This window comes from Rana temporaria, chromosome 2, assembly GCF_905171775.1.
Source record: "Rana temporaria chromosome 2, aRanTem1.1, whole genome shotgun sequence".
Taxonomy (NCBI): Eukaryota; Metazoa; Chordata; class Amphibia; order Anura; family Ranidae; genus Rana; species Rana temporaria.
Window position 1 is genome coordinate 15,628,911 of NC_053490.1, and position 12,266 is coordinate 15,641,176.

General features: G+C 45.1%; 1 protein-coding gene across 3 annotated transcripts in view; it reads right to left on the reverse strand.

The window, feature by feature from the left end:
• Positions 1-5,084: 5,084 nt before the first annotated feature.
• The window catches only part of LOC120928843 (ecto-ADP-ribosyltransferase 5-like), a 33,470-nt gene continuing 26,288 nt past the window's right edge, over positions 5,085-12,266 (reverse strand). For 2 of the 3 annotated variants that reach the window (XM_040339863.1, XM_040339864.1), the window contains exon 5: positions 5,085-5,390. In XM_040339863.1, coding sequence (XP_040195797.1) covers positions 5,299-5,390 — 92 coding nt within the window. In that variant the 3' untranslated portion in view covers positions 5,085-5,298. Of the gene's footprint in view, positions 5,391-8,944; positions 8,996-12,266 lie in introns of all 3 variants that reach the window. The other variant, XM_040339865.1, reaches the window with a different exon arrangement.

A 12,266-nucleotide genomic window follows, 5' to 3' on the forward strand; every position in this document is an offset into this window, starting at 1 on the left:
TTGCTGTATTGAACTCTGGCTTACTAACATACTGCTTGAGATTGTCTGTTGTGTTCTCGGCTACTTGTTGTGGAGTATCTTAACCACTTGAGACCCGCGCTATAGACAAAAGACGTCAACAGCACGGCTCTCAGGTGCCAACTGGACGTCTTTGGACGTCATTTAAAGTGCATTACCCGCGCGCGCCTCTGGAGGGCTCGCAGCGGGTAAACACTGTCCCGGCGCATCGCTGGGAAGCCAATGCGTGTACCTGGCGGCCGCGATGTCCGCCGGGTACATGCGATCGGCGATAACCCAGCAGGGACGTGGAGTCAGAGGAGAGGAGACCGATCTGTGTCCCTTTTACATAGGGACACAGCATCGGTCACCTCCCCCAGTCACCCCCCTCCCCCCCCCCACACAGTTAGCACACACCCAGGATACACATTTAACCCCTTCCTCACCCCCTAGTGTTAACCCCTTCCCTGCCAGTCACATTTATACAGTAATTAGTGCATTTTTATAGCACTGATCGCTGTATAAATGTGAATGGTCCCAAATTTGTGTCAAAAGTGTCCGATATGTCCGCCGCAATATCGCAGTCCCAATAAAAATCGCAGATCGCCACCATTACTAGTAAAAAAAAAAAAATAATAAAAAGAAAACATAATTCTGTCCCCTATTTTGTAGGCGCTATAACTTTTGCGCAAACCAGTCGCTTATTGCGATTTTTTTTTTTTTTTTACAAAAATACGTCAAAAAATACATATCGGCCTTAACTGAGGAAAAAAAAGAGTTTTTTTTAAAAAAAAATTGGGATATTTATTATAGCAACAAGTAAAAAATATATATATTTTTTTAAAATTGTCGCACTTTTTTTGTTTATAGCGCAAAAAATTTAAACCGCAGAGGTGATCAAATACCACCAAAAGAAAGCTCTATTTGTGTGGAAAAAAGGACGCCAATTTTTTTTGGGAGCCACGCCGCACGGCCGCGCAAATGTCAAAGCGACGCAGTGCCGGAAGCTGAAATTTTGCCTGGGCACGAAGGGGGTTTATGTGCCCAGTAAGCAAGTGGTTAAAAGGGACATACACTCTCAAATTATCTGAGCTATATTTTCCTCACTTACGCAACTACCAGTTGCCTACACCTTGCTTAATTACTACGCGCTTGACATAAGTTGTTACTTGTTTGTGGGCCCATGCCCTAAGTTACTGAACATGTTCACCTTAACTTTTCTATGCTAGGGTTTGAAGGTATTTTCATACCTGCTCCCTTAGCTCTTTTTTCCTAGTCCACTTCTTGTTTGACTGCATGAATTTTGGCTGTTTTTTCCATTTGAATTTTAGTTTTTTTATGTTTTGAATAAAGACATCGTTTTTTGAGGAGTGCGGCGATCCAGGATTTTTCTTTCATCCCATGCTAATTGAGCACAGCCAGCACCCTCTTGGTTTGTTGGGACGGAAGCAACGGGGATTAATTGTTTTATAGAGCGGTATACTTTTCTTTGCTCCCTTAGTGACTTAATGCATTCTTTATGTTAAAGTGATATGATGTAGAGAACCCCCAAACTCCTGTTCCCTGAGTGACGCCTGGGGTCCGATACTGATAATCACTTGCATACAGAAGTGCAGTGGAATCTTCACATACATTGTAATCTTTTAAGGCTAGGGGCTTGGACGCATGTTGTAATACATCCACCCTTAGTAGCATTCCTATATGTGAGAGAGAGATGATGTAGAGAACCCCCAAACTCCTGTTTTCTGATTGGAGTGACGCCTGGGGTCCAATACTAAATTCTCACATAACATAGAGAAGTGCATTGAAATCCTTGCTAACCGCAGTTGTGGTTCACTCCCGTTCATGTGACACGCGGTTACAGGCTACGCTGACGTGTTTCGGCTAAGAAGCCTTCATCAAAGACACGTGGCCACTCATTAAAATTAGAAGAAAAGAGGTTTAACCTTAAACTACATAGAGGGTTCTTTACTGTAAGAGCGGCAAGAATGTGGAATTCCCTTCCACAGGGTGTGGTCTCAGTGGGGGGCATCGATAGTTTCAGAAAAAAATATTAGATAAGCACCTGAACGACCACAACATACAGGGATATACAATGTAATACTGACATATAATCACACGCATAGGTTGGACTTTTTTTCAACCTCACCTACTATGTAAGGTGCCACCTATTGAACATTTTGGGTACCATCATTTTTGAAATGCCATGTTAAGGTTCAACACATTGGATATGTACGATATTTGCTCTAAATTACCTCATCTCTTGTTATGTACCCGTTATAGGGTGACAACGCTGTCCCTGTCTTGGTCTGCTGTTGTCGCCATCTGGAAAACTGCTCTCAGAAATACCAGGCAGCCTTCACTAGAGCACATGTATAACCAGATTTAGGTACGGCGGCGCATCTTTGAGGCGGCGTATCGTATTTACGCTACGCCGCCGTAAGTGAGGCAAGTGCTGTATTCACAAAGCACTTGCCTCCGAAGTTACGGCCGCGTAGCGTAAATGGAGCCGACGTAAGCGCGCCTAATTCAAATGAGGATGGGGGCGTGTTTTATGTAAATGTGTGGTGACCCGACGTGATTGACGTTTTTTTTAAAAACGGCGCATGTGCCGTCCGTATACATATCCCAGTGTGCATTGCTCCCAAGTACGTCGCAAGGACGTATTGGTTTCGACGTGAACGTAAATTACATCCAGCCACATTCACGGACGACTTATGCAAACGACGTAAAATTTTCAAATTTCGACGCGTGAACGACGGCCATACTTAACATTGGCTACGCCACCTAGGGGGCAGCTTTATCTTTACGCAGCGTATCTCTTACGGAAACGGCATATCCTGCGACGGGCAAGCGTACGTTCGTGAATCAGCGTATCTAGGCATTTGCATATTATACGCTGAACTCAACAGAAGCCGCACCTAGCGGCCAGCGTAAATATTGCACCCTAAGATACGACGGCGTAGGAGACTTACAACGCTCGTATTTTAGCCTAATTTTAGCGTATCTGGTTTCCAGAATACGCTTAAATTTACGACGGCGCAGATTCAGAGTTACGTCGGCGTATCCATCGATACGCCGGCGTAACTCTCTCTGAATCTGGCTAGTAAAGATGATGTGGCTGCAAAGAGGCTGGAGCAGATCAGCAGTATTAAGATGTAACAGTGGATAAGCTTGAGACGAAAACAGAATTTTATTTAACAAAAAAAAAAAAAAATTCAATCGCTTATGATACCAGGAGGAGCAAACTAAAATGTCATCATCATGTCACATTGGATTAAAAATGTATAAAAACACAGATTTGTTTTCATTAAGAAAAGCTGCTAAAATCACTTACTGTAAAAGAAATGTACCTTTATATTGATTACCCATATTCCCATCTCTGCAGCAACATTTAGCCGGATTCAGGTAGAGTGACGTATCTTTGAGCGGGCGTAGTGCAGCTCATATGCGCTACGCCGACGTAACAGAGAGGCAAGAACAGTATTCACAAAGCACTTGCTCCGTAAGTTGCGGCGTAGCGTAAATGGGTCGGCGTAAGCCCGCCTAATTCAAAGTAGGCAGGTAGTGGGCGTGTTGTATTAAAATTAATCGTGACCCCATGTAAATGAAGCGCCGAACGAACGGCGCATGAGCGCGCATGCTCAGAATCACGTCGAATTTACTCCCTAAGATACGCAAGCTCAATGCCTACGACGTGAACGTAACCTACGCTCAGCCTCATTCACGTACGACTTACGAAAACGACGTGAAATCCGACGTCCATACCCTACATGACTTAGACCAACTATTTGATGGTTTAACTTTACGCCGGACGTACGCCTTACGTAAACGGCGTAGCTTACTGCGACGGGCGCAAGTACGTTCGTGAATCGGCGTATCTAGGTCATTTACATATTCGACGCGTAAATCAATGGAAGCGCCCTTAGCGGCCAGCGTAAATATGCGCCCAAGATACGACGGCGTAGGAGACTTACGTCGGTCAGATGGAGCCGAAATTCAGGCGTATCTCCTTGGCAGAATCAAGCGCATAGATATGACGGCGCATCCGTGGACTTACGCGGCGTATCATTAGATACGTCGGCGTAAGTCTTTGTGAATCCGGGCCATTATAACTAGATTTATAGCCAGATTCAGATACGCCAACGTAACTGTGAATCTGCGCCGTCCTAAATTTAAGCGTATTCTGGAAACCAGATACGTTTAAATTAGGCGTAATTTTCAACTTTCATAATTTTAACTTTCATATCTTAAAGTGTAATTTTTAGGCTGGCCGCTAGGTGGCACTTCCGTTGAGTTCGGCGTAGAATATGTAAATGACCAGATACGCCGATTCACGAACGTACATGCGCCCGTCGTAGTAAAGATACGCCGTCTCCGTAAGAGATACGCCGCGTAAAGATAAAGCTGCCCCCTAGATGGCGTAGCCAATGTTAAGTATGGCCGTCGTTCCCGCGTCGAAATTTGAAAATTTTACGTCGTATGCGTAGGTCGTCCGTGAATGGGGCTGGACGTAATTTACGTTCATGTCGAAAACCAATACGTCCTTGCGGCGTACTTTGGAGCAATTCACACTGGGATATGTACACGGACGGCGCATGCGCCGTTCGTAAAAAACGTCAATCACGTTGGGTCACCCCCCATTAACATAAAACACGCCCCCTCATCCGAATTGGGCGCGCTTACGCCGGCCCCATTACGCTACGCCGCTGTAAGTTAGGAGTCAAGTACTTTGTGAATACAGTACTTGCCTCTCTGATTTAAGCGTAAATACGATGCGCTACGCCGCCTTAAAGATACACGCCCCCTACCTGAATCTGGCTATAAGAGCTGGTTCTCAAATTTTCAGATGGAAAAAAATCCTATCGGAAATTCCGTTCGTCTGTAGCAATTCCGACGCGCAAAATTCCGACGCATGCTCAAACAATTCGACGCATGCTCGAAAGCATTGAACTTATTTTTCTCGGCTCGTCGTAGTGTTGTACGTCACCACGTTCTTGGCGGTCAAAAGTTCAGAGAACTTTTGTGTGGGCGTGTGTATGCAAGTCAAGCTTGAGCGGAATTCCGTCGGAAAAAACGTCCAAGGTTTTTCCGACGGTGTGCAAGTGTTGCTGTATAAATACAGCAGCTATTCGGCTTCATGCGCATGGCCATGGAGGGGCTGTTCAGCATGCACAGTGACATTCCTGGGAACAGCCTGTAGAAAATCTGTCCTCTAAACAGTCATCATTCCTTGGAATTATATGTTTATTCAGTCCAAATTAAATTCTTCATATTAACTCCAAATTCCAAAATGTAACTTCAGCTAATCAGGCCAAATGATGCGAGGGCAATGCTAAACCCGACCAGCAGGGGCGCTGCGACTTCATTTCTGTTCTTTGGTGTTGCTGGGGCTGAAAGACAAAATGTATAACAAAATAAAAAACTGAGAAATGGAAATATATATACAGACAGGGGCAGCGCATCTCCCTTGGATCATGGTAAAGAGCCTATGACGTAGGCTCTTTACACTGTGATCAGGTGTGATTGGACACAGGTGATCACATGGTAAACAGGAAATGCTGGTTATCAGCATTCCTCTCCTCACACTGACAGTTCCTCAGTGGGGAGATCTGCACTGACAATCTGGGCACTGATCATCAGTGTCCTGATGAACAGTGCAGCCCCAATACTGCCCACTAGTGCTGCCAATCAGTGCCAACTATCAGTGCTACCAATAAGTGCCCATCAGTGTTTCTTCATCAGTGGTGCCCATACCGCCCAACTTTTCAACTTCAGAATGAGGGACAAATGAGCATACCCCCCAAATGAAGTTGTTGAGCGGGGGGGGCCGCGGATCAAAGTTGTTGAGCGGGGGGGGGGGGCCGCAGATCAAAGTTGTTCAGCGGGGTGGGAATTTCGTGGATCAGAGTTGTTGAGCGGGGGGGGGGGTAGTCGGGACCGCGGGATTTAGCGCGAATCAAGGGACAGCGGGATTTAGCGTGAATCAAGGTAATTGCGGGGGGGGGGGGAAATATTGGGACAATAGCACTGCTCGCGGGGCATTCCGGCAAAATCCGGGAAGGTTCAAAGGTATGGGTGCCCATCAGTGCCTCCTCATCAGTGCCCACCAGTGTTGCCAATCGGTGCCTACTATCAGCCTGGGCTCACACTTGTGCGAACACAGACATTGTATGTGATTCGCACCCGCACTGCCTTGCCGACCGCATTCGATGTCTGTGCAATGCGAGTTCTGCCGTACAGTTGTTTGGCTGAACTCGCATTGTATTTGCAGGAAAATAGTGCAGGGACCTTTTCCCGCGCTGGAATCGGATCGCGTGGGTGATTTCACCCATGCAATATAATTCCTGTGTGAGTTCACAGTGCAATCTGTGAACCGATCTGGGGGTGTCATTAACATGTATTGACACCCACAGCAGAGGGCAGAGGGCAGTGTGAACTACCTGGGGGAGAAATGCGAGGCGCAAACCGGCGCTGGGATTGCACTGGTTTCCGCATCGCTACAGTGTGAATCTAGGCTCAGCGTCCAAAAGTGTTGCATATCAGTGCCTCCTCATTAGTGCCCATCAGTGTTGCATATCAGTGCTGCCCATCAGTGTTGCATATCAGTGCTGCCCATCAGTGTTGCATATCAGTGCTGCCCATCAGTGTTGCATATCAGTGCTGCCCATCAGTGTTGCATATCAGTGCTGCCCATCAGTGTTGCATATCAGTGCTGCCCATCAGTGTTGCATATCAGTGCTGCCCATCAGTGCCAACTCATCCGTGCCCAGTGCCAACTCATCCGTGCCCATCAGTGCCAACTCATCCGTGCCCATCAGTGCCAACTCATCCGTGCCCATCAGTGCCAACTCATCCGTGCCCATCAGTGCCAACTCATCCGTGCCCATCAGTGCCAACTCATCCGTGCCCATCAGTGCCAACTCATCCGTGCCCATCAGTGCTAACCCATCAGTGCCCATCAGTGCTAACCCATCAGTGCCCATCAGTGCTGCCCATCAGTGCCAACTCATCCGTGCCCATCCGTGCCAAATCAGTGCCCATCCGTGCCAAATCAGTGCCCATCCGTGCCAAATCAGTGCCTATCCATGCCAAATCAGTGCCCATCCGTGCCAAATCAGTGCCCATCCGTGCCAAATCATCAGTGCCCAGTGTTGCATATCAGTGCCAACTCATCTGTGCCCATCAGTGCCAACTCATCAGTGCCCATCAGTGTTGCATATCAATGCCTCCTCATCAGTGACAACCTATCAGTGCAGCCTTTTAGTGCCTGTCAGTGCAGCCTCATCAGCGCACATCAGTGAAAGAGAAAAATTTCTTATTTACTAAATTTTATTTTGTTTTTCGGTTTGTTTAGCAAAAACAAAACAGCTGTAATTAATTACTACCAAAATAAATCTCTATCTGTCTATAAAATAATAATAATTAAAAATTGTCATTTAAAGTGTGACAGCACTGAAAGCTGGAAATTAGCCTGGGCAGGAAGGGGGTAAAAGTGCCCAGTAGGCAAGTGGTTAAATCAGCCTTTTTGGGATCGATGGTCATTTTGGATGGCCTGGGTATAGTACATGGGTGTTGCTAGAATTATACAAGACCCGGGGTACCTTTTGGGCACCCGGACTGGAGCAGTAACGCGGCGCGCACAGCGAACATTGGGTGTTGGCCGAACTGCGGCCGGCGAACGGGCTTAAAGGAGTACGGTTTAATGAATCAAACCTTTGTGAACGCATAAGATGGGCTTTGATTGCTGCGCCACAAGAAATAGTCTCACAGATACGCACACACATCAGCACTATCGTTTTTAAAAATGAAACGTTACCATTACATTAGACATGTGCAATTCGTTAAGTTTCTAATTCGTTAACGAAAATTCGGAAATTCGTTAATTTCGAATTTTCGTTTTCACAAATTTTTTATTTCCGAATTTTCGGATTTCCGAAAATTTTGAATTTCCGGATTTCCAAATTTTCGTATTTCCGAATTTCGGACATTCGGACTTTCGGAAATACGAAATTTTTTCGTTTTTTTTTTATTTTAAAAATCCAGAATTTTTTAAATTCTAGAAATTTCGAATTTAATTTTTTTTTTTAATTTTAGAATTTTTCATTTTCGATTTTCAAAATTTAGAATTTTTCATTTTCAATTTCGAATTTTCGCATTTTTCAATTTTGAATTTTTCACATTTTTGAATTTCGTATTTCCGAATTTTTGAATTTCCGAATTTTCGTATTTCCGGAAATTTTTCGTTTTTTTAATTTCAGAAATTTCGAAAAAAAAAATTTATTTTCGAATTTTTCAATTTTAGAAATTTCGAATTTTCAAAATTTTTACTTTAAGAATTTTGTCAACGATTTTTTGATTTTAGAAATTTCGAATTTTCGAATTCCGAATTTTCTAATTTTCGAAATTTCAAATTTTCAATTTTCTAATTTTCCAAAATTTTCATTTTCGAAATTTCAAATTTTTCATTTTCGAAAATGAAAAATTCGAAAATTAAAAGAATTTAAAATTCGAAAACTAAAAAAAAAAAAAAAAAAACTGAATTTTCGAAATTGTGAAATTTTTGAAATTGTGGAATTTTCGATTTTTATAATTTTCGAATTTTAGAAATTCCGAATTAAACAATTTTCGTACTTCCGAAATTTTCAGAATTTTTTTAATTTCCGAAGAAAAAAAAAATTCATTTTCGTTTCATTTTTTTTCCGGAAATTTCATTTTTTCCGTTTTATTAGTTTTTTGCTTTTTCGGAAATCCGAAAATTCGGAATTCCGAAAAAAAAGGAATTTTTTTTTTTAGATTTTCCCGAATTTACGAAAAAAAAACAAAAAAAAACGAAAATAACATAAATGAAAAAAACTTTTTTTTTGGCAGTGCACACGTCTACATTACATGGGATTTTATGTGCACTGAAAATAAAATAGAAAGCCAACTCTTTGCCTGAGCCTACCTTAAAGAAGACCTTCATTACAATAGTCAGGGACTGATTAGCAACCGGCAACTGTGGAGACAATGAACACTTTGGTCAGAAATGTGTATTGTACAATATAGGGCCAGATTCACACCGCCGTCGTATCTCTGAGATATGATTGTCGTATCTATGCGCCTGATTCATAGATTCAGGTAGGCTAGATTCAGGTAGGGCTGCGCACTCTTACGGAGGCGCAGCGTACCGTTTTAACGTTACGCCTCCGTAAATGACTTGCGCTACGCTTCATTCACGAAGCAGTAGCTCCGTAATTTGCGCGTGCGCTCCGTAAAACTGGCCGGCGTAAGCGCGCGTAATTTAAATGATCCCATAGGCGTGGATCATTTAAATTAGGCGCGTTCCCGCGCCGAACGTAGTACGCATGCTCCGTCGGGAAACTTTCCCGGCGTGCATTGAGGTAAATGACGTCGCAAGGACATCATTTGCTTCAACGTGAACGTAAATGGCGTCCAGTGCCATTCACGATTCACTTGCGCAAACAACGTAATTTTCAAAATTCGCGACGCGGGAACGACGGGTATACTTAGCATTGGCTGCTCCTGCTAATAGTATGAGCAGCCTTACGCAGAAACCGACGAACGCAAACGACGTAAAATGCGAACGCCGGGCGCGCGTACGGTTGTGAATCGGCGTGAGTATGCAATTTGCATACTCTACGCTGACCACTACGGGAACGCCACCTAGCGGCCAGCGTAAGAATGCAGCCTACGATACGACGGCATAAGAGCCTTATGCCAGTCATATCTTAGGCTGCAGTCGGCGTATCGAGCTTTCTGAATACAGAAAAGTCGATACGCAGCATAATTGCTAATTTGCGCCGGCGTATCTATGGATACGCAGGCGTAATTGCTACCTGAATCTAGCCCAGGTTACGCATAGATAGCCCTAAGATCCGACAGGTGTAAGTAACTTACACCGTCGGATCTTAGGCTGCAATTCCAGGCCGGCCAATAGGTGGCGATTCCATTGCGGTCGGCGTAGAATATGCAAATGACTAGTTACGCCGATTCACGAACGTCCGCTTTGCCCGTCGCTGTAAATTTACGTCGTTTCCGTAGAGATACGCCGCGTAAAACTAAAGCTGCCCTCTAGGTGGTCTAGCCAATGTTAAGTATGGCCGTCGTTCCCGCGTCGAAATTTGAAATTTCACGTCGTTTGCGCAAGTCGTCCGTGAATGGCGCTGGACGCCATTTACGTTCACGTCGAAGCCAATGACGTCCTTGCGACGTCATTTAGCACAATGCACGTCGGGAAATTTTAGGGACGGAGCATGCGCAGTACGTTCGGCGCGGGAACGCGCCTAATTTAAATGGTCCCCGCCCCATTTGAATTAGGCGGGCTTGAGCCGGGCGGATTTACGCTACGCCGCCGCAAGTTTACAGGCAAGTGCTTTGTGAATCAAGCACTTGCACTGAAAACTTGCTGCGGTGTAACGTAAATGTAATACGTCACGCCGCGGCAGCGTAGGGCGATTCTACGTGAATCTGGCCCATAGTGTCTGTTAACCAGACTCCTGCAGTGGTTATACCGGCACCTTCCGGCATCATCCAGGTATGAACATTTTCAGTTGGCGATTCCCTCTATTGCAGAAGTGATTTGGGTGGTCAGCTTCTTGACCACTTCTGTGGGTAGTGGAAGGGGGTCCCACCCCCCCCCCCCACCCCCACCGCTGGCCCCTTTCAAGGGAGGCCCGGAGTGAAGAGGAGCAAAGTGGATGGTAATGCAGGGCTGGTCATGACCCTGTGACTGGTAACCAGGGAAAGGTATTGTTGGCCAGAGAAGGGGTGGACCGGAGGAAGTTTTCCTGCAAGGGGGCGGAGTGGTATAAAAGGGGGAGGCGGGGCCGACACGTGGCAGTCAGCAAGAGAACGAGGAAGGAGGCAGTTTTCCCACCCACCCTGCCTGTGTTTCTGTTGTGCGTCTTCTTTCTTTTTCAGGTCGTCATAGCAGTGATAGCGGCGGTGTCCTTTGGTCTTTGATGGCGGAAGAGAACAGTTTGGATGGAAGTGGTGGGGGGTCCAGCGGTGATATGGGCCCCTCTGGGGTATTCCAGTGGAACGGTGTCCGCCGGAATACGGTTATTGGTTGCACTGTGGGTAATGGGGTGTCTCCGAGCTGTTTCGGCTGGAGGCCTGGTATGGAAAAAGGTCCCGCAGTGTGGTGGTGGTGGTATGGTTAAGTGTTGGGGGGTACCGTCAAAGACCAACAGGCTGTGGGTGTGTTATAATATTGCCGTTAAATGTTGTAAAATTTAAATATTTATTTAACGCCCACTGCACGACTATTTACGTCCGCAAAATGGCACGGACAGGCAGATTGCCTTCTAGCGGGTGGGGGGTCCGATCGGGGGCCCCCTACACCGCTGCGGGCGGATTCCCGCGGGGAGCGATCCGGGATGACGGCGCGGCTATTTGTAAACACAGCTTCCCCCTTCTTCACTGTGGCGGCGTATCGATCGAGTGATCCCTTTTATAGGGAGACTCGATCGATGACATCAGTCCTACAGCCACACCCCCCTACAGTTGTAAACACACACTAGGTGAACCCTAACTCCTACAGCGCCCCCTGTGGTTAACTCCCAAACTGCAACTGTCATTTTCACAATAAACAATGCAATTTAAATGCATTTTTTGCTGTGAAAATGACAATGGTCCCAAAAATGTGTCAAAATTGTCCGAAGTGTCCGCCATAATGTCGCAGTCACGTAAAAAAAAAAAAAAAAAAAAAAAAATCGCTGATCGCTACCATTAGTAGTAAAAAAAAATAATTAATAAAAATGCAAAAAAACTATCCCCTATTTTGTAAACGCTATAAATTTTGCGCAAACCAATCGATAAACACTTATTGCGATTTTTTTTACCAAAAATAGGTAGAAGAATACGTATCGGCCTAAACTGAGGAAAAAAAACATTTATATATATTTTTGGGGGATATTTATTATAGCACAAAGTAAAAAATATATTTCAAAATTGGCGCTCTATTTTTGTTTATAGCGCAAAAAATAAAAACCGCAGAGGTAATCAAATACCACCAAAAGAAAGCTCTATTTGTGGGGAAAAAAGGACGCCAATTTTGTTTGGGAGCCACGTCGCACGACCGCACAATTGTCTGTTAAAGCGACGCAGTGCCAAATTGTAAAAACGCCTTTGGGCATTTAGCAGCATATTGGTCCGGGGCTTAAGTGGTTAAATAATTAATTGGTATTTGGTTAATAAAAAGGCTGCTATGGCCAGTTTTACTCCAAACTCAGGTGTCGTCTCTTTTACTGGGGGGGGGGGGGGAT